The following is a 22,395-nucleotide window of genomic DNA, read 5'->3' on the forward strand; positions in this document are numbered from 1 at the left end:
CGAGGCGGGGGCCGGGCCGGCGGGGGAGCGCGGCGCATTGTCTGCGCGGGGAGCGGAGCGGGGCCAGCCCTGCCGCCCGTGCCTGGCTGGAAGTGAAACGCGCTCCGGCTGCTCCTTTTTCTTTTTTCTTTCTTTCTCTTCTCCCCCCTTTTTTTTTTTTCTTTTCCCTTTTTTATTTTTTTTTTTCTCCGAGCCTCCAAAAGGCTCACTCGCCCCTTTCATCTGCCGCCGCGGCCCAATGGGAAGGCGGAGGCTGCCTGCAAGTGGTCTAATCTCAATGAGGTGTCAATCATGTTCCCCGGTGGGTGAAGTAAGGTCTTTTGTAAACGCCTCTGTCTTTGGGAAAGAGAGGAGCGAGGAGGAAGACTGGAGCGGAGAGGGGGACGTCGGACCGTGCTGCAGGAGAGGAACTGAGATTTGATCTCGCTTGTGCGTTAGCAGGGAGAAGCGGAGCACATGGATTTCTAAACACGCTGGGATTTTATATATCTACAAAAATAACAACAAGCGAACCTGACCCTACTGAAACAGTCAAATGAATCGTAATTGCAGATCAATGCAGAGAGATGGGGAAACTTCACTCGAAACATGGTTAGTTCCTTTCACTTGCTACTTCCTTAGCCCCTTCCCCTTATTTGGATTTTACTCGGTTGTTGCTGTGATTTTATACTGGTATCTAATGATCTTCCTTTATTATTTCCCCCACAAACTCTCCTCCGGATCTGCCTAGCTGCCGTTTGTAAACCCCGAGAAAGTCCAGAAGGTAGGGTTGGCTCCTTACTGTTAGGAACTTTGAATGCCTCCCCCGGCCCGGGTGGCTGCCCCCAGCCCCCTGCCCTCTCCCCTCAACTTTCCGCCGCGGGTTGCGCTCTGCCCGCCCCGGCCCGCGGGGGCTCTGCGGGCGGCTCAGCGGCGGTATTGTCTCTTCTCTTCTAGGTGATAGTTTTGCGGTGAACGCCTCTCTGGCTCGCAAAGGGCTGGAGGACTGGATGGTGAAGCAGAAATACTCCGGGGGCAGCAGCAGCGGAGGTAGCAGCTTGGGACTCCAGCAAGGCTGCCAGCACCGGGCTGTTTGCAGGCTCTCCAGCGCCAGGGTATGTCAGCTTCCTCGCTGCCCTCAACCCCCTCCCCTGCTGTTGAAAACAGAAAACCAAAAGCTCTTTCTACATCCCTCTCTCCCTCCCAAGGGCTGGTTGTGCAAAGGGAGGGTTTTCTTTGCCCTAATGCTGCTCCAACGGCCTTCCCCGTGGGTGGTTTCGTTCAGTCCTTTGATTAAGTTAGGAGCTGCAGTGCAAAGTTAGTGCTGGTACAAAAGCCAGAGGAGTAAGGGGACCTGTCTGCTAGTGTCTGGGCAGCACGATCAGAACAAAACCCTTCACAAACAGGAACATACAGAGAATCTCTGGAAAACGCCCAGAGCACTGCCAGTGTGTGCAAGGTTGTGAACCCTGATTGGTGCACAAGTTTGTCTGTGACATTTTGGCAGAGAAATTCAAGAAAGAAGTCCCCGAAGAATGTATTGTTACTTGTTTGCTCTTTGCTAATAATGCGTGGCTGGCTTTCTCCATAAGAGTTACAGCACATGTCATTTATCCTGGTTGTTAGCACACTGGTCGCTTTCCACCCTTTTTCTTCCAGTTGTCCCGTGTAAAGCTGGGCTGGAGGTTTGAGGTTTAAGTTGCCTTTTTTGTCTTCTTCTTCTTTTTTTTTTTTTTTTTTAATGTCTCTTTAAACAAAAAGGCATGATGGGAGGTAAACAAACTTAACAGTTCTTAGATATGGTCCTCAGAGTGTGATCCAGAGCTTATTGATGTTTACTGAAAGACTCCCATTGACTTCCCTGAGCTTTGGATCAAGCCCTGAAAGTTGCATCAGTGGAAAAGTAACCTGAGAGATGGAGAGATTGGAATCTGCTTCCCAGCAAGGAATGTGGTTCAGAATGCACAAGTAGAGCAGGGCCACCAAACCTGCAAACTCTTTCCTTTTTTAGCTACCTTTTGTATTGTCAGAAGCCTGGACTTTGTGTGTCTCCAGAAAAATTAACTCACAAGAGGAGAAAGGTTTAGATGGGGTGTTAAAGTGTGTAGAATGGAAAAAGTTAATGATGACTTTTTAGATTCCACCAGTATTGGATTTAGAGGAGAAGAAATTGTTTGGGAATCACTAGAAGGAAGGTGAAGGTGGTAAGATACTAAGTGTTTGTTACATACACACATAATACAGATGCAAAGAGTAAAACCATGAGCTTTTAAATACTTCAAATTTTTCCTACTTTTGTGAGTCCAGCTTTTTAGATATGTTCTACCTTTCACATGTATATTTTCCGGGAAAGAAGCTCAACTCACCACAGTAAATGTGGGTTTTAAAACACAAGAGTTAAAAATCAAAACTTCTGGCTTATGTTCTCCCACGAAGTCTGCTTTCTGAAAAGAAAAAAAAAATAATTGTCAAAGATACTTGCTATCCACAAAACTCTTCATTTTTCAGTTCCACGAGGTCTGCTCAGCTGGAATGACAGTAGAGCAGTATTTCTCTTACTCAAGGTGTCTTCCTCATGATAGCTCAGTAATTAGCAAGCCATTAGCTGGAAGTTAGTCTGTAGTTTTACTACATTATAAAACTGTAAATAGGTTTAAGTATGTTTAAAAGCACTGTTCCCATGAGGCTTTTTACTGTCATCCTGATAGAGCTGTTACTGAATGTTTGGAGATATTTGCAATTTACTGCCTAATATTTGGTAGTATTTATATGCATAAATAGCCTGCTAATTGATTTAGTTCAATTGTCATCCTGTCACAGGCACACTGTGACAGCTACATTAAAATTCCTTTAAAATAGGAACTTTTGGTAATATGGAAGGATGCATTTCTGATCCTACATTGGAACCAGATGTGCCATATGTACAGTCTTTTTGACAAGGATTATGGAGTCACAGCTATTGACTCTGTAACTGAGACTGGGTGACTGTTTCACTTCTGAGATCTCTTTGAGCTCTTGTATAATTATACTGAGCTACAAAGCGATTTGTAGCCTAACCAATTGGCAGTTGAGTTGCCTCGAGTTGTAGAAATACTAGTCACTTCAGTGAATGGTTAGTCACATGGGATTGTGGGGGACAGTTGTGTATTCCCCAATAATGTAGACTTATATCAACCAAGGGTTTCTTCTGCTCCTTTACTACATCAAAATTTGTACTTAAACATTCAGTTAGTTTACAAGGCTCTGTGGAATGGTGCAGTTTTACTGTGTCACAGCTGAAACTTTGGCTTCTCATGAGAACCTTTTTTTTTTTTTAACTGAAATAGGTTGTAGTGGCATCATTTGTGACTTACAACAGATGGAGTTAGATCAAACACTGGTGAAAATATTGGCATTGAGCGAAATATAATCCAGTTGAGTTTAAAGAAAATTGATGTTCCTAGAAGTAATTTCCCTCCTAGGAATCCTTAACCAGAGTTTTGTTGATGTTGGTTTCCACCAGAGACCTCTTTAGTGAAAAGTACTTCCAAAGACCTGTTGATGGGAGAGGAGAGCTCTCTGTTGCTTCAAAGTCTGCAACTTGATAGATCTTGGTTATTTTGATTAGAACTTGAATGCAATAGTGAAATTTGAGTTACATTGCTCTCTGTAAGCCAAAAATTATTTCTTGGTTGTAGTTGGAAGGCTCTTTTCCTCAAGAACAGACACTGAATTGTTTTGCTAAAGTTAGTCATCCAGGGGAGATGACACTGAAGAGTGACTAATACAGGAAAGCAATAGAATTTCCTTTGCACTTCTCTCTACAAAGAGTTAATTTACAACAGTTGCAGAGGAGAGGTCTTTTAAGTCCATTCAATGCAATGAGGGTTGAAGAATACACCACCGGCTCCCTGAAATGAAGTTTTGAGTTTCTTGGTTAGAGCAGACTTCCCTCAGCTGTTGTGTTGCCCATGTTGTGACCCACCTATCTCTATTTCCATCCCCAGTTCACTGGACAAACAGTAGTTAGTATCCAGCTACTCCTAAATGCATCAGTCACCTGAGAAGGATCTCCTAATTAATTTGTTGGATGAAGGCATGAGCCAGGGGAAGGGGAGTGTGTCTGAAATGTGCTTCTTCTGGTGTGTATACAACTTTCTGCTCTGGGCTAAGAGCTCTGATCTCATTAAACCATTGCCACCCGCCCAGCAGGGGCTGCTCTGCTCTAAATGTTTTAATTACTGTGGGGCTGGGGCCTGGGCTCCAGCCTTCCACATCATGTAGAATTGAAGAAAATAGTAATTTGGTTGTATCCATGAAAAGCATGAGGTCCAGAGTCATCTTCTAGTTTCAAATCTAATTGAAACCACTGGGGCTGTAAATCTGTTAAAGCATGTGAATACACTTCTTTTGCTACTTTATGAACAAGTTAACTTGTGCCCAGAAAGGTTTTCTGACACTGTGGATTATCCTGTATAATTCTTAAGCTTAAAATTATTCAGTGTGTTTACTTTTACAAACTATATTTGGAGATCAACATTGTTTGCAAATATTCATGTATTTATTTAACTGTGAAGTAGTTCTATGCTAGAGGGGAAAATATTAAATATGACATTTGCTTAGTTCAATTTACTTTTATCTTCAAAGACATAAGAAATTTTACTAGTTTCTTGCCCATGTCATTGAGATCTGTGCTTGGGGTTGGAAAAAATCTCATCTTTTTAATTAAATTTCAAACCAGCTCGCAGTGAGCCAAGTTCTAAGTAATCATTTTAGGTAAAATAGAAAAGGCTTCAGCTTACCACTTCTGCTGGCCTCTTTGGTGCTTGTGATCCTCATGTTCAACCCTAATCGATATTAATTAGAGTTGAGTATCTGGTCGGGGAATAATATAGCATGAAATGCTGAGACACATCACTGCTTCAGAGGTGGGGCTTGTTCTTCATTTGTTCTGTGCCTGTAACTGCCAGTGACATTAATGGGCATTCCTTGCATGGCTGAGAGGAGACTACACCAGTGTCAACTTCACTGTTCATCTAGCATGATCCTTCTGAAATTAAAAAACAAAACAAAAACCAAAACCAACTAGTCTTCCCAGTCCCCCACTCTTAAATTGTGTGTATGTGTGCATATGAAAATACATAGCCTTGCTGAAGATGCAGTGGAGTAGGTGATTCATGCAAAATGAGAATAATGAACAGAAAAGAGACTCTTCTTAGAGGTCTGTATATACTATGGGTAAAAGGCTGTTGAAGTGGAAGATTTAATTTTAACACTACTTTGGGGTCATCTCATGGGTACAATGACATTTGAGAAACTGCCTTCTTATTGATAAGGTGACAAGAGCATTTAAAATTTCCTTAGGTGCTATGATGTGTGACTGTTGGAAGCAATATTTCCTACTGAGATATTTTCAAGTACATTAATGTCAGTATTGTGTATTGATTCTGAGGATTAAAAGAAACAACAGGCTCAGCAGTGCTAGGTATTGGAATGACTAAAAATATTTTGATATACAAAATATTGTGTATGGCATGTAAAATAAAATTGCAAAACTTTGTATTGAAAGGGAGAGAAGCAGATTCTTATTGAATGTTGAAAATTGGTGCCAACAAACCAATGTAATTTAATTAGTGGTGCACATAGCATATCTTGACCGCTTTGGTTCGGAAAAATTATAATATGACTATTAACGATCAAAGAGTCTCTGAAAGTATTAGTGCCATGGTGATGAGATTAGTGAATTGGCCAATACTGTAGCAGAAAGCTAGATTCCAAGGGAATTATCCTTGAATGATACCAGTTGGTTCAATTAAAAGCCACAATTCAGTTGCCATATGGAAAGTGTTAGGCATCCTTACATGGTTTCAAAGCTATGTGCCGGAGGTTAAACTGACATATGAAGAAAAGCATAAATTAAATATTTTGTGTTATGAAATTAAAAGTTGACTTTGCTTGAGCCATATGGAGGAGGTGGATGGAAGACAGTCTGTATTTCATCAGGGTTTGTTTTATAGGTGTTTCAGATTTAATGTGGTGCACTTTTAATTTGGCATGTTGATTGGAAAGCTGAATGGCCCATGAAGTTTCTGCAAACAATCTCGTTAAAGTAACTTTTTTTGATCTCTAACAACCCTCCTTCTCTCACCCCTTCTAAAGTGGAGTTATTTAGGCTGATGTTTGAAAGAAGGAAGCATGTTCTGTGTAGTAGCTGGGTGAAGTCCTCATGTAAGTGATGCATGCTATGTTTCTCTTGGCTAAGCAAAACCTTAATTCTTCCGAATCAGAAGGCCTTGGTAATAGGAGTGCATTTTCTTCTGTAAATCGGGATGAAAAGTAACAACAGTGTGTTATATTCTTTAATGACTGAAATGTAAATAATGTAGTCCAGACTTTACACTAGAACTTTGGTTATAACAAAAATAGGCAATTTGTATCTCATGATTGTCGACAAAGGGAATGTTCTTTACAGCAGCATTCATTAGCAGAAGGGTTTTCTGTAGTTTTGTGAGATCTGTAATAAGACCCAGGAGGAGCTCGGCAAGTGGCTATTTGTAGGCCCCCTTCAGAAGAAGATCTTTCTTGACTTTTATGGTTTCTTTTGAAGTGGGTTATGAACAGAGGAAAGGAAAGCCTCTTGAGTTTTGAAACTTTGTAAGAGTTAGTTTTTCCAGAGTTGGGGAAATAATTGTTTGGTGGTGATATTTAAATCAAAATGGAACGTTGTAGCCTGTGCTGCAGATGTTGGCCTTTGTAGAAATCCTTGTGGATGGATTTTGCTTCGTGAATGTCAGCATCAAAACCTGGTTGGAAAGTAAATGGTAGACACTGAAATACTTGAAGTATTTTTTTTGTAACTAAACCACTTTTCAAGCTAGTATACTGGTTACTTTGAATACTCAGGAGTTTTAAGACTATGTGACGTGATATTTATAGATATCTTTTAATGGAAAATGAGGTATAGTTTTAGTTCAAAAAGTAATGTAAAGAAATGGACAAAATAGTCTGTGAATTTATTTAGTTGTATTTGCCAACGTTGGCAGCAAAACCTATGTATGTGCTTCTACAGAGTAAGTAGAGCTATGGGAGACTGAGTTGGACTGTATTCTGTTCAAGAATTATTAACCAAGTTCCAAATGCAAAATCTGCATTGTGTCTTATTTCTGAGCCAGCAAAGTGTGTTTATGTTGGAACATCTCATGACATTTGTCTTGCAGTGGTGGAACACCAGTGGTGTTAGCTGCTGTGAAAGTGTTGCGCTGGCGCAGATACTTTCACTACTGAGAAAGAGGGAAGTGACTTGTAAAGGTCCTTGGGCTTTGTGTCATCAGAGCAGTATGGCATGCTGTCAGGTGTTAGCATGTCCACTGTTTAGTAAGGACCAGTCCATTGTCTTGTCATAGGAGTTGGCGTTCAAACAGGCTTGTATCTGCAAGTAGGGAATCTGTCAGATGCCTCAATACCTGTATGTGTGCATCTCACGTGATCTCATATGTGCCCATCACATGTGAGAAGTACTTTGGTTTTGGTCATACAGAATCTAATTGTTTGAGGAAGGGAAAGATGCAGTCTCTTGTTGGGAGGTCCTATAACATCTGTGAAACTGAGTACCACTGACTTTGTGTGGTGTGGCCTATTGTATGCTATAGAGCATTAAATGATCCTCTTGTTTTAGTTTATAAAACTTATGATGGAGTAAATCCTTTTGCTCCTCAGAAGACCAGACTGTAGCTGCAGGAGATTGAAACACCATCAGGGCCTGAGAAGCTACTCAATGGCCAAAGAAGAGCCTTGTAAAAATACATCTAAAAGATCCCACCACACTAACCCCTCGGCAGGGATAATGGAAGACCATGTGGTTCACTGGTTCAAACCAAGGTCCCTGCCACGTATATGTGAGAAGTTGTTCCTTAAATCTGAAGCAGTTGTTAAGAAAACTTAACACTTCTTCACAAAACATATAAAGCAGGCAGGTTTTTTTGCTTTTTGTCAAAGCTCTGTGTTTGATAATTTTCTCCAATAACCCTTTTGATCTGAAAATTCAGTGGAACTCTGAAAGTCATTGAGCTGACTGTAAAAAGATGTCATGTGTATTCCTTGAAAAGTGCCATCTTGCTTTCAGTTTTAATGGATTTGAGTTTAAATGTGGGCTCAGTGGCACTGGTCCCTTACATAATTTGCTGTGAGAGTCTCTTGCGAATGTGAGATCCTCCCTTAAAATGTGGGAGGAGATCAGTTATGTTTTGAGCAAAATTTGCAGCAGAAAACTTTTAAAGTGCCTGGAATTTTCAGCCATGTATCCTTGGGCTTCATACGAACAAATGCAGGCAGTGTATGTTGCTTTAGCACAGAGATGGATTGGCATGTGGTCAGAACAGTCTATGCACTGTCCATCGAGAGAGATACTTTGTGTTTTGTGATTAGGGTGGAATTTAATGCATTTGGGGGCATTACTGTGGCAGCTTTAAAGGGATTAAGTATATTGTGGTTCCTATTAAAGTATAACATTGTGATTCAAGATCTGTGAAAGAAAATCATGCATGGGTGTTTGATCCTGGGGTGCAGCCACACATGCTGTGAGGCATAAAATAAGGGGATAGACTCAGTAGGGAAGTGACAGAACAAAGTACTGTCTTGCAGGAGAAATGGGATTTGGGAGCAGTCTCGGATCTTTTGATCCATACTTTGTGAATGATAAGCGGTACGGAGGTGACAGATTTGTCTTGGGGGAGGAAGGAGAATGGTGGGTAGTGTGGAGCATTGCCCTTGGAGGTAGTTTGCTGCCTGATTCCCCAGAGATTTGATAGTGGTAGGCAAGGACTAAGCTGTTTCTTCTTGTCCTATCTTAGAAATCTTTTTTTAATTCCAGGAAGGTTAGTTTTGAGAGAAATAGGTAAAGAAGGTAGGAGCTGTAAAGCTAAGCCTTACATGTTAAATGCATATAAAGCTTGTTTGGAGGAGTGGGAATTTTCTCTGAGCAGAGAGTGCCCCAGTCCTGAGCTCACAGAATAACAAGCAGTCTCTGTATTGCGTAAGATGGTGCGGTTAAGCCTGTATCAGTGTTTCTGTAATGAACTACTCTTTTTGAAACAATAAATAATAATTTTTGTTGTGAACTTTCCAAGTCTCTCTCTGCTCACGTAGTGTACGTGTGTATGAACTACAGACACTCATTCTCCCATAAAGAGAAAACATCAGAGTCTAGCAAAGAGAGTATCTGTCATTCCAGCTGAGCAAAGGTCTAAGGCAATAACCCAAAATATCCTGGAAGAAATTCTAAAAAGCATTGAAGAAATCAATCGTCTGATCCTAGAGGAAGGTCTTTGATGTAATCCTGGTAAGTTTATACTGGGAGCCTGCCTGTTTCTTTATGGTCAGCCCTAGACTTTCTCTATGAAAAGTGGATCAAATAATTTCATATGCTTCTGCTTTAAAAAAAGATGGTTGATAGTTTTCTAAAGCGTACACACTGTTTAAATGTAGATTATGGCTTTTAGCCGGAGCCCAGGTGGGGAGGAAAGGCTTTTCAAAACAAGTACTTACAGAAAAATAAATAATACTTTGATATTTTCCCATGGAAAAAGTGTGCCTCATTTAGCCATCCTGAATATTTAATTTTATTTTGAGGCTAAACTTCATAGGTTATCTCAGTTAAAGCTATTTTTATTTATGCAAAGTTTAGGTGCAAGGTCTTGTTCCTGATGTGGATGTGTATGTAAAAGGAATTTTTCAGAATACCATAAATAAATTATTTTTAAAGGTATATTTTAAACTAGCTCAGTGCAGCTAGATAAGTCTGTTTTTATCATCTTGAAAAATTCCTCAGTATTTTTCTGTTGTGTTTTGATGTGAAAGCCTGGCTGTGATAGAGGGGAAACTTCTCCTTGCTTTCAGTGGTTTTGTATTGCATTCTCTGCCACATCAGTGGAAGACTGGGGGAAGGTTCAAGTGGTGAGACTAACAGTCTTTTTATCTAGCAGCTACATTGCTGGTGGAATGGCAATGTATTTTCCACTGCAGATGCAGTTTTACCTGATCATTTTATGACAGGTTCTCAAAAGTTTTTCCCAATTGTACTGCCACTTAAATTCCCATTTTTAATTACCAATGTAATTTTGCAGATAGGTTTAAATAGCATGTTTTGAGAGAGGCTTTTCCCACAGCACTGCTTAGTACCCATTAAAATACCACATTTTTATTATATGAAGGTGTTTTTTAATCTAATTAGGTCAGTTTGTTAAAGTATTGCACCACAGTCTTTTAGTTTTTTTCCTTCTAGTTTTGGCTGGGTTTAATTGTTTATTTATGACCAACAGAAAGCATACAAAATCTTTTACTCTGGCCTAATGCACAGCATAAAGAAGTAAATGAGATATCTTCCTACCTAAGCTATTATATAGTGCTTTTCTTTGAAAGGCAGTCACTCTTGGATTAAATCATGATGATGTGTAACAGAAAAGAAAGAAAAAGAAAACCCCAGCATTTGAAAAGGAAGTATTGTATTAATTGGTGCTACATGGACTTAGCTGGAATTTGGTCATCAACTTTTCCATGGCACTCTTTTCCAGATGTACTGTTTGATTTTTTTATTATTTTAAAATGCAACTTAGAAAAAAATCAAATGAAATAAATTTTTGTGAGAACTGAGTAATGCAAGTCAAAAGTAAAGCACATTGAAGTAGCTCTGTGTCCTTATGCAAGAGGGCCTAAGTAGACTGCAGCATGTGATGTTGCCCATGCTTAGTCAGTGAATGTATATTTGCTGTTTAAACACAGAACAACCCCCTGCTAGAACAGTTTACCCTTCATCTCTGTCCACCTCTGGTTTTCCCCATTTTGGAAAGACAGAAACTGAAGACCCTGCCGTGTGAAGCCCCCTAGATTTGGCAATAAATGAATAACAGACAATGGGTAATATCCTTTGGGAGTAGCAAAGAGAGTGACATCCTTTATTAGCTCTGCAACAGTAATCTGACCTTCCTCATGTGTTTTGGATGGCAACACCAAGAGTCCTGGTCTCCTCAAAAAATGAGGATTTCATCACCACTGAGGACAAAAGCAAAGTTTGTCAAATACAGAATAAAACAGTTAGACAAGAAAAATGCTAATGTCATGCCTTTAGGGATATCTTTTAAGCAAGGAAAGAGTCCTGGCCTGCTGTACAGTCAGAGTGTCTTCTTGTGTCAGTAGGAGCCCTATCCAAAGACAAGGTGAGGCTTCCTCCTTCCACACTCTCAGCAGACATGGGGTCAATTCAAAGTCTGCTCTTACTTTGTATCAGTTACAATATCCAGTAGTGTTAGAATGGCAAACCAGTTCTGCCTTCGGTTAGAAATAGATACAGACATTTCTGAGAGAAAAACATAGTCTTAGAGACCAGTGAGATCAGGGGTAGGATTTGGCTTTACATTGTTGTGACAGAACTTAGTGATGCCAGTGGGCTGGGTGCTAATGAGTGGCAGCAGAACTGGACAGAGAGAAGTAACCCAGATGACAAAGCAGTCTTCTGGTGTTCAGTCTTACCTGTCTGTAAATTGGAGTGGGGGGGAAAGTGTGTGTTACCTGGAGTAGCCATCCCCAGCCAAGAATCTTTCTTCTCATTATAATGATCACGAACAGGGAGTATTTTGTCATACCTGCCTGCATGCTGAAGTATATTGGAAGTTCGGTGCTATGCTGGTTTACAGTGGCCCTTCTTGCAGGGTGATGCCCTCCTCCTGGGGCAGTGCTGCCTTGCCCAGGTAGAACACCCTTTCTTCTGTTGCCCAGGTTCTGCCTGCAGGGTTTGCCTAAACTTCCTATGTCTGTTGGACCACCTGCCTGAGTTGTGCAGAGGGTGAAAAGGTGCAGGCTTTGCCATGCACTTTGGTTGTCTGTATGCAGTTGATCCGGCAGATTTTGGAGTGAGGGATCTTGTGGAATATAAAGGGTTACCTTGTTGAAGTTCCACAGGCGCCAATCCACTGGCACACCGCAGGTGATCTCCAGTGAATGTTGTTTAAAGCGCCTGTCCCACGGTTTCACAAATGTGCTCTGACCAGAGGATGTTTTTCTAACTTCAAAGGGCTTCTCAGGCTGGCTCGGTGCCTCACAGACTGAGTCCACAATTCCTCTCTCTGCTTGTGTTGTGTTCTAATCATGTGTGATTTTTTTGGTATGTGATGTTTTCTTAAAGTGGCATTGACCTGTGTTGAAGTGAAACTTGCTCTTAAGCTTGTAAACACAAACTTGTTGTGTGGGCAGTTTTCATCTTAACCTGATGTGTGTATTTTTTTTGAGAGTAAGGATAGACATCAAAAGGGGGAGTAATTTTTTTTTGGGGGAAGGAAGAAATCAACTTGCAGCAGCCTTCTGAGTTGTACCATCCAGAGGCTTTTCCTTGAAGATCAAGGTGTGGGTCCTTTGCTGGCTGTAAGAGGAGTGTATTCCCACCTTGGCAGTGCTAGTGTTACAGGAGGTTACCTTGCCTGAAATGTGCGTATTTCAGACACGTGCAAAGGGGCAGAAAGCAAGGCAAAAAGGAGTAGAAAGTGGAAAGAACCTAGGACACTTATCAGTGACCTAATTTCCCCTCATCCCCCACTCGTTTAGCAGTGTTACATTAAAATAAGCTTTTAGAAGCGTTGTTGTAATGCTTTTAATTAATAAAGTTTGCTTTTTTCTTCTTTAGTATTTTGTAATACAGTTTTCTAAAGGGGATTATTTTCAGGTTAATGCAAAATATACTTTATTTTTAATGCTGAGAATTAGAACTTACTGACTCTTTGTGAGCCAAATTCTTTTACTTTTGAAGTCCCATTACCTCTCCATTACCTCTTCTGAGAGCAGGATTAGGCCCTGAAATATCTCTTGAGGTGCACCATGCTACAGTTGCTATGGTTGTGAATCTAGGAAGATCTTGTTCCCCTAAGTTGTGTTGGTGGGCACTGGTTTTTGCATTGTTTGTGCATTCATTAAGGCTGGAAAAAGTGGGCTACTTAAACCTTTTAAAGTAATCATTTTTAGTTTACTGTTATTACCATTATGGATGTTTTTGAGTATATTAAAAAACCCAAACCAACAACAAACCAAACCAATTCTAAGAAAACAATACCTCACAAGCTAGGGCATAATACTTTGTTTGCCAAGTGATTGAGAAGGATCATCTGCTGTGGGAATAAAACATCATACTGTGAATGGCATGCCATGAACACTATATCTCAGCTGTGCAATGAATTTTGCTCCTCATGAGTAACAGTGTCACAGTCTAACACTTAATAATTAATCCAGGTTTCAGATGCAGCTTGATCTCAAGATCCTCATCAAGATGAGATCCTGGAGAAGGTAGTGATCTCTGTGACCAAAGCCCTAACAGCAAGCAACCTGTGCTACCCTGCCATCTCATGGTTATCAACATCCTACCAGATTTATTTTGGCTAGTTTTAAAGCAGGTGGCCAGGATGAATTCCTAGTTTCAAAGTCACAGCTGCTGCTTTGAAATTGTGTAAGAAGGGCTTCGGTTTCTTAACACAAAATAGCTGAGCTGCTGTTTGGTATTAGAGCATCATTATTCTGGGAAATGCACTCTTCATTTTAAAAATACCTTCTGTATGGAAGTTGAAAGTTTATACCTCATGATTCTAAGGGCAAAGAGCTGAAAAGGTTCCTAGTTTGACTGATGATTGTAAACACTTAAGAATTCCTCAGTGACTTGAGTGAATGGGAACTGAAGCTGGTATTAAAAATCAATAGCAATATTAGAAACACAGAGTTACTGCTGGAATCACTTGTTTTAGGTAATTTCTGGAGGGTTTTTTGGGGTAACTAAAATTTAAGATTTTTCTTTTTTAACTGGATGTCTTTGTGGCAGTTAGCCCAAAAATTTTAAGTCTTTATCACTAAATCAGTTAAAAAGACCAAGTGGACTTTATACTATCACGGTGATAATGCTGTGATTAAGTAGAAGGAAATGTTCTGTTACAAATCCCCATTTCCTCGCCTTGTAAAATTTTATTTTAAAATGAGCCTTCTTGGGTGACTTTTTCAGTAGTGTCAGCAACAGTGTCAGCAGAATGGTGAATTCATGTCGCTGGAAGTATAAAGAGAATTCATGAAGGAGTCTGTGTTAAGCATAGTTTTCTTTTTTATAAAAAAAGATTCTATTCACTGTGGTTTTTTCTCCTTTTGTATTCCTTGCTCCTTATGATATTATAATGTTTTTTGCCTACTTTCAAAATTCCATAGATATATATTTATAAAAAATATATATGTCATGTAAGCCTTTTTCTAGTGTAAGAGAAAGTATATTTTATGCAAGGTACACAGCATGGGGTTTTCTAGGCCTTCAATCTCATATGATCCTGTCTCACAATAAATATATCAAACAGGAATGAGCAAAATGCAATCCTCTCAGGCAGGGTGAAAATGCACTCTTAAGAAAGAAGACAAGGCTGATCAGAAAGGAGGCCTGAAAAAAGCAAGGAAGCAGAGGATGGAATGTTTAGTCAGCTTATATATAGGCAGGCTTGTTAAAGGATACAAAGGGCAGAATTAGGGTTCATTTATTATTGGGGAAACAGTCAAAGAATGAATTTAGGATTCATGTGCATAGGATGTTAACAAAGTCGTTGACTAAGGGGAAAGGGTAAGAATGGGCACGTTGGAAGTACAGGCTGTACAGATGGGATATCTGGGCTTAATCCTTTTTGTTTCAATCATGAAATCGTGGGATTTTTTGTACTTTTGTCTCGTGATAGTAATTACTAGTAGCTCTCTTGTCTGTTGAAAGCTGCATATTCTAGTGCAGCACTTCTTAGATGTATCCATTAACAAGTGTTGCTCTACTACATTTTATATACAGATACATATGGCAGAAAGATCCCTACTAATGTAAAGCTCTCAGTGGTTCAGACACAGGCTTACCATGCAGTCTTTGCATCTTGGATCTCTGCTTAGTGTTTGGGATTTTGATGGGTAGATAGTCCTGTTGCACTTAAGGAGATAGTGTAATAGGTTAAATACAGCTTTCTAAAGCACTCTGAATCAGAAGGTAGGTAGGCAGGCTTTGAAGTCATCTGAGATTAGAAGACTGGTCTATGGGCTTGGATGTGAAGTTGGAGGTGTTTGTGATTTGAGTGATGAGAAATGGATAGCAGTGATGCTACCTGATCTCTGAAACTCTGAATTTATGGCTTAAGTCTAGATGACAGCTTTAGCTGTATATAATTTCTCAAGTTGCCAAAATGTGAATCTTCACAAAGACTCAAGATAGCTAAAGCACTTATCACTCATTTGGTCTCATTTGTCTTCTCTTTGAAACTACCTTTATCCACTTTTTCCCACTTCCCCATGGGTTTTATCCTTTTACCTACCTAGACTGTTGAGGTTGACAGAGGAGTAATTAAAGTTCATTAAGAACTTCAATGCCAGCTGTACACTTAATTAATTGATAAGTTTTAATGAATAAGCCAGGTATTTATTACGTACTTTCCTGAGCAAAGAAAACAAGAATGAAAAAAGTTTTAATTCCTCTTGTGTTTGTATAATCCTCCTTTGCAAAACAAAGCAAAACAAAATAAAAACAACTACCCAAAGCCTCTTACAATATTTCTTATTTTGCTTTACAGTAATCTTCCTGAAATCCTTTTGGAAAGGGGTCTTTCTGAACTGTCCAGCCCTTAGCACAATTCAGTGCTCCAAGCTGTCAAATTCTAAAATGGTTGTATTCATCAAAGCAGTTTTAAGGTATAGGGAAAAAAGACATTTTATGTCCCACTCGTCCAAACGAGAGTTTGGACGTGGTTAGAAGGTGATGGAAGGGGCATGTCTTTATTGTGTGAGCTGAATCTCCACTCCTTGTGGAGGCCTGTCCAAGGACACATGCATTCAAGTGGTGTAGGCTTCTGGCTTATTGTTCCACCTTGCTTTTGGTAATGCATAGAAATGCAGTGCGAGATTAGTAGCAGTGCGGAGAGAGGATGGCTAGCATATATGTAAATCATAACAGGTAAATAATGTAGGATGAAGACTTCTGCCACTGTGACAAATGGAATAGGCTATACAGACATAAAGGGCAAAGGAAAAAAATTTAAAAATTAGACTGAAGGTGAACTTTGATGTACCAGCTAGACTTGAAGCTTTGCAGGGAGATGAGCTTTTTCCTGGTGTTTGCTTGAATAATGAAATTACCCTCTCTTGAAGATTATTCTTCTGAGCAGCAGAGTTTGTCCGTGAGTGAAATGCATGTCAAAATGTTTACAATGAACTGAAGTGGAGTTGTGAGTCTAAGCAGTAGGCTTTTGTTTGGACTGGCTTTGTAATAGAGAGCCTTATAATGAGGATGAACTATGCCTCCTGTTCTGGTGGGCCTTTGTACTATTTGGAGCACAAAGTGGAGCAGGTTTACAGGTTAATTAACACCTCTTCCCTCCTCCTTGTGGCACTGGCAGTGATGTATCTCCCCGGGTCATGTTTAGAAACAGTGACCGATGGTTAGTGATGGATGCTGCCAAGCTTTTTAGTTGTTACCACTGGTTTCTCTGCCACAAATGTAATTTGTTCTTTTAAACAATAGAGAGCACAGTTAAATATATGGTGCTGGAGAGTCACTTATTGTCCTGATAGCCTGGCAGCAGTGAGCACACCCCTAGAGGTATGTTTGCAGCCAGGCACATCCCAGCCTGTAGCTTCGTTCTCCCCCCTCCTTATAAATCTGAAGAGAATTCAGACAAATTCTGCCTGTCTAAAGAGGATTTAATGGCATCTCACAACCCATTATTATGTATTTAAGGATGATTTCTCTGAATATTGAATTGTAAGGATGGTTTCAATCTAGCGGCTCTGTGGTTTTGGAGAGTTTGGTCAGTCTGGCTGGAATCATTGTACTTTAGCCTGTGTGTTAGATATGGGCATTTGTTTCTAGGGTTTTTTCCCATTTCCCTTTGGAGACTTAAAAGTTTTCTTTGCCTCCTATTGCCAACAGATCACACTTTCTCAGCAGTTGCCCTGTGCTGCTTTCTTTCCTTCCCAGTTCCTCAGATCTCAACACTCTGTGTTAAATACTTCTATTTTAACCGCTATTGCTTTTGCTTTAGTTTGATTTAAATGCTGCATTGTTCATAAACTAAGTCTTGGTGGAGAAACAAATCCATGTGGTGGCCTAACTAGCAGGGTGCACATCTGGGTGGGGCACATCAGGAATCCTTTTGCCATCATGTATGGCTAGGACACCGTGCTGTAACATTTGAGGCAAGTATGAACCATATGTACTGCCTAACCATACCATACCCACTGTACAGATGGCTAGCAAAAAACATATATATATATGTATTTTTGAAGCTTAAATAATTTCTTCTCATATCTCCTGCTTCCTTACTTGCTTATTTGTGAGTGGAAAGATGGTGGATCGTAGCCCAGCTCAGGAGCAGAATGGTTTCAGGAAGAGAACAGTGCAGAGGCAGTGCTTGCTGCCTTCCTTGAGGCAGTGGAGGAATTGGAAACTGTGACTCAGTGAATCCCAGCCATCTCTGACAGCTCCAGGGGCAGTGCAGCTCTCAGCTGCTGCCTTGCTCACAGTGGATTATAGGGTCATAATACAGCCCACTATGCTGAAGCAGAAAGTGGCAAATTCATCCTTGGGAGCTGCTTTATGTTTTCTAGAAATTAATTATTCCTCTGTAGGAATGTAATGCATTCTATCCAACTTGCTAGTTCCTATGCTTCAGCAGAATATTTGTCTTTCACCATTTTCAGACTCTGAATAAAGGAAGGCTAAGAAACATGTATCAAGGAATTCCTTTACAACCAGTGATATGTGCAGTGTAGCATCCTATAAAGTTAACAGGGATTAAGGTGAATGACCATATGAGCAAGGGAGGCATCCCATCAGGAAATAATGTTTCTGTGCAACAACCAAAGCAATACTATCCACAGACTTTCAATCAAAGGCTTGGACAGCTAAACAAAGCTAATCCCCCAAGATGTACTATTAAATTAACTTCTTGTGCATGGAGCAAATATTATAGGAGTTTTGAAAAGCATTTTCCAGCCATTGTTAAAAGAGCAGGGGTGTGAGCTATAAAATTCTGATTTGGATTCAGATTTTCTCCATATTTGTGGTTTTGATTTGAGCCTGTCTCTAGTTAGCGGGGACATAAATGTTAAAATTTACCCATGTGTCTTGAGAGCTGTGCTATGTTAGTCTGGCTTTTTTCAGTGTGCCTTTCTTTTAGAAAATATTTCTTTCTGCTAGAGTCGGATCCTTTCTTTTATTGAGCAAACTCTGAATATTCTGGCCTTGGCTGGGCAGAGTAGAGCTGCAAATGTGAAGTGTTAATTGTCTATGAAGAATAATGTTTCTCTCATAAATTCTCTCAAAGTGAAATCTCAAGTTTGTATGTACTTACAAAGAAGTAAGTAAATGTCCTGTCATGTTATTTTTGTAGGAAAGCTCTTGCTTCTTTGTTTCATTGTTTCAGCTTTGATACCTTGTTATATTTCATTGCTCAAGCAACTGAAATTATTTGATAGCTGCGAAAAGGTTTAAAGTTAATAATATCCTTAGATTTCAAGAACTTTAAGTGGGAAAAATGAACAATAAGAATTAGATCCTCTAGTGAGCTAACTTTTTTCTTACTTTGATCCTGAATGCAATTGGAAGAACAAATCTCACTTTGGGTCTGTTAGGCATAGAGTGGGATATTAGGGCTCTCCATTTGAATTATTGTCAGAAGACATGACTGGCAGTGAGAAATGATTTCCCAAATGTGAACTGAACAAATAAGTGGGGCATTGAACATGCTTTCTCCTGGGCTGTCACCCATTGTATCTGTAGCCTGGTCTGTGACACTTAATGTCATTTCATACTGGCTTAATTTTGAGCAAAGACTGATAATGTGTGAACATGTATAATGGTCCTGAGATGATGGCAAACAAACCCATCAGACACTGATGGTGTCTGTTTTCAGAGAGGATTTTAATGCTGCCTTCTGTGGAGCTAGGCGCTGGCAGGCATAAGTGTGTAGCAGAGAATATTACAGAAATGGGTATACAGGCCTTCTCAAATGCTTGGCACTTTGTCATAAATTTAATCTATTTACATATTTCCTGTACTACTGTACAAACAAACTAATGGGCAGAGTCCTGAAACCATTTTCTCAGGCAAAGTTCCGGTTGATACCAAAGAGGTCAGGTTTGAAAATAATAGCTTATTTAGAAGCATTTGAATGTGACCTTTAGAAAAATCCTCTTTCTTTTTGCTGACTCTCTGAACCCTTCATTAGGGAGTTGTTGAAAGTCAGTAGGAAACTTAACTGAGTCCAAGCTACAACCCCAGCTTAGCTGTCACTTGCTTTGTCAATACTCCTTTTGGAACAGTGCAGGAGACATGGCTTCTTCAGAAGCTACCATAGACCTGCAGTATTGTTACTCTTCCCTGTTTCTCATTCCTCATTGAATTTGCAAGTATTCCTCTGTTAGGCTGTGGGGAAAAAGCATGTGTGATGGGACTGGTGCACATTTCAGCATAGACACAGAGGCCAGTCCAACTCTGGGAATGTTTTGTAAGCTTGCAGAGATCGTATCACACAAGCAGTATGCAATAATATGGTCCTCTGCCACCATTACAATATCCTTTTGTTCCCAGAGAACCCCCCAAAAAGATATTGGGCAAGCTTGAAGAAATACATAGAAGAGAGGGGTTGAACTAAGGTGAACGAAAGAACAAATTATTTGCTTCTTGTGTACATAGGGAAACTGGTAAGAAGAGTTCTTGTTATAGACATAGAGTGAAAGAATCAAAGTACTTTTATTTATCAGCAATTTTTATTGCAACTTTTATCGCAGTATAGTGTTTGTGCAGCAGCTATTCTGGAATATCTATTACAACCAGTTTCCATATGTAAACATGTAAACATGAAGCAATGACTGAGTGAGAATTTAGTCTGTATTATTTGAAGCTTAAACGAGTATGGTAAGGAATAACAATGGGAAAACTTAGGAAAGATTGAGTGTGAAGACATGGTATTGGAGGTCTGTTTGAATGTGGAATAATTCTTGGAAAATGGTACAACTTTTATTTTTTTTCTCAGAATTGTTCAAACTGTGTAGTTTGCATTTCTAACTTTTTCAAGTATGTGATAGAAAATGGTCTTCAGAGTTGAGCCTGTTGAACTCTGTCCATTTTAGTTTCTTCTGCAGAAAACATAGAATAATCATCAGTATCTGTATGGGATTTTTCTCCCTTTCAGTGAATATCTTGTGCATGATGCTTTTCAACATTGAAGTGCTGTTACTTTAGGCATGGCTTTAGCAGATTATGCTGACAGCAGTTAGTTGTAGCTCAGAGTGCTGTCCTTTATAAAGATTAATGATCCTTGAAATAATAAATATATCGGAAATGCCAACCCTGAAAGTAGTTTTCAATTCGTAAATAGAATTGTTTGTATAACAGCAGACATCTTCCCCAGCTATTTCCTATAATAGAGAAGAAGTAAAATACTACAGCAGTAAGGTTTCAATATCTCAAAGGTGCTATTCAAAAGAAAAGATCCCTTCATGAGGAATGTATGTGTTGGGATGGGCAGGAAGAGGGTGATGACAAGCCATTTTGCAATATCACATTTGCTTATGGGGAGTACTGCAAAGAGCTTTTAACACATCTGAGCATTGTTGACTTACTCTGGTCGCCACCATTCAGAAGGCAGAAAACAGCTCAGCAGGCACAGTGGCCAAAAGCTTGCCTTCTGTGGGTGGGCATTGTTTTGGAGGAGAACCAGTAACTTGTTTTTAAGTTTGTTACAGTATAGACCCAGCAGTAAATTAATCATGGCATTAAGTGGGTATGTATGTATAGACATTACTTCACAGAGTTGTCATAAATTCTCCTCTTGCCATATTTTAATTTCCAAGACTTCTGAATCTCAGACAACGTGCTATAGATGTAGTTATTAAATTCTGCAGAAATATTTTTATTGGGTAGGACATTGCTTGATGATGTAGCTGTGAAAGCCAAATTCAGAGACTAGCAAAAGGTTCTTTATCCATGCGTTTAGGAAGGAAAATATTATTTTGTAACATTTGTAACATTCATTTACTATTGAAATACTTTTTAAAAATTGACTTTATTTTTACTGAATGTATGTGCGTGTGTGTGTGTATACATTGTGTTACAGTTGTGACAATGTAAGGTTTATGTTGTGTGGTGCTGGGTCATCAATAACACACAGGTGGAAACAAAGCTTTGGAAAGAGCAGAGTGGTTCAAACTCTTGTGGTTCAGCAGACACTTGTTTTTGTAGAGTGACTCAAGGATATACCACCCTTTTTCAGCTCTTTTGAATGCTTTTATGGGAAGACACTGGATGGATATAAAGAAAAAAAACCTCTGTAAGAGTTTACACAGTGTACTTCTTTCAGTACAAAAGTTAACTTCTGTGGAGGCTGAGCTAGACTAAACATTGCTGAAAAAACAGCACCTAGTTCCCTACTTTTCCAAGATTTTCCTTCATGTGCAGTGAAAGGAGAAGCCATGTTCTATGCACCTTTCTGTCCCCAAACACATTGTTAATTATTTATTTTCTCCTGGAGGCTGTTCTTTAGGTGGTGGTTTGCCTTTCCCTTAAAGTATATAGGGACAGGCAATGTCAGAGGAAGCTTAAAATAGGTTTTCTGCACTGAGGATGTATTGGCAACCAGGCAAAGAATAGAATGGCAGAGTGCTAGAAGAGTTAAGCCCCATCTCATCTCACCTGATCTGTGTAGCAAATCTGTGTTTGGTTAGGGTGGAGGTATCTTAGGATCAGGTACCTTGAAGGCTGATATGGGAGTTTTGTTACAGTTTTGGAGCAGATAGTCTCTGGATAAGTGAGGCTGTAGACACACCAGTCACTGGCTGCTCCATGGCTTCCTGTCTGCATTTCCTTGTACCCCATGGTAAATATGAAGTAATTTGAGGCAGCTTATGCCTGTATTTACCCCGTGGAAGTGTTGACATGAGCTATTACTGTGGAATGCCTGTCATGTAGCCATACTCTTAGGTACCCTAATGTTGAGAAACTAGCCTGAAGCTCTTTGCTGAGGTTTGTCTAGTAACATTTCCTACCTCTTACTTGTTTGCTCCATCAGCCATGGCAGCAGAACTGTATCAGATGGCAAAGTCCTACAGCTCCTTGCTTATAGCTTGGAACAAAATTTGAGTTATGTATCAAGTTTAATTTGATGTATTAATTTATATAGCGTAAACATGCTCAATGTATATTGTTGCTGAAATTAATCAGGAACAAGTCACATATGTAGAATTCACACTCACCCCTGGTTCATATTTAACAGCACAGGTAAATTAAGTTCCTCACCACAGAACAGGTGGAAGGCACCACTGTGCCCTGCCAGCACACCTCAGTATGGCTTGGGTAGTAACTTTGAATTGCCATAAGACTGGGCTGGCTTTGAATCAGCAGCCTGT

At 39.8% G+C, this 22,395-nt stretch overlaps 1 protein-coding gene across 2 annotated transcripts in view; it reads left to right on the forward strand.

Annotated features, from left to right (window-relative positions):
• The first annotated feature begins 214 nt into the window (after positions 1–214).
• Positions 215–22,395, forward strand: part of NKD1 (NKD inhibitor of WNT signaling pathway 1) — a 105,790-nt gene continuing 83,609 nt past the window's right edge. Inside the window, exons 1-3 of one of the 2 annotated variants that reach the window (XM_051629567.1) lie at positions 215–591; positions 731–763; positions 937–1,094. In XM_051629567.1, coding sequence (XP_051485527.1) covers positions 567–591; positions 731–763; positions 937–1,094 — 216 coding nt within the window. In that variant the 5' untranslated portion in view covers positions 215–566. The remainder of the gene's footprint in view (positions 592–730; positions 764–936; positions 1,095–22,395) is intronic. The other variant, XM_051629566.1, reaches the window with a different exon arrangement.

The sequence above is a fragment of the Apus apus genome, chromosome 11 (genome assembly GCF_020740795.1).
Source record: "Apus apus isolate bApuApu2 chromosome 11, bApuApu2.pri.cur, whole genome shotgun sequence".
Classification (NCBI taxonomy): domain Eukaryota; kingdom Metazoa; phylum Chordata; class Aves; order Apodiformes; family Apodidae; genus Apus; species Apus apus.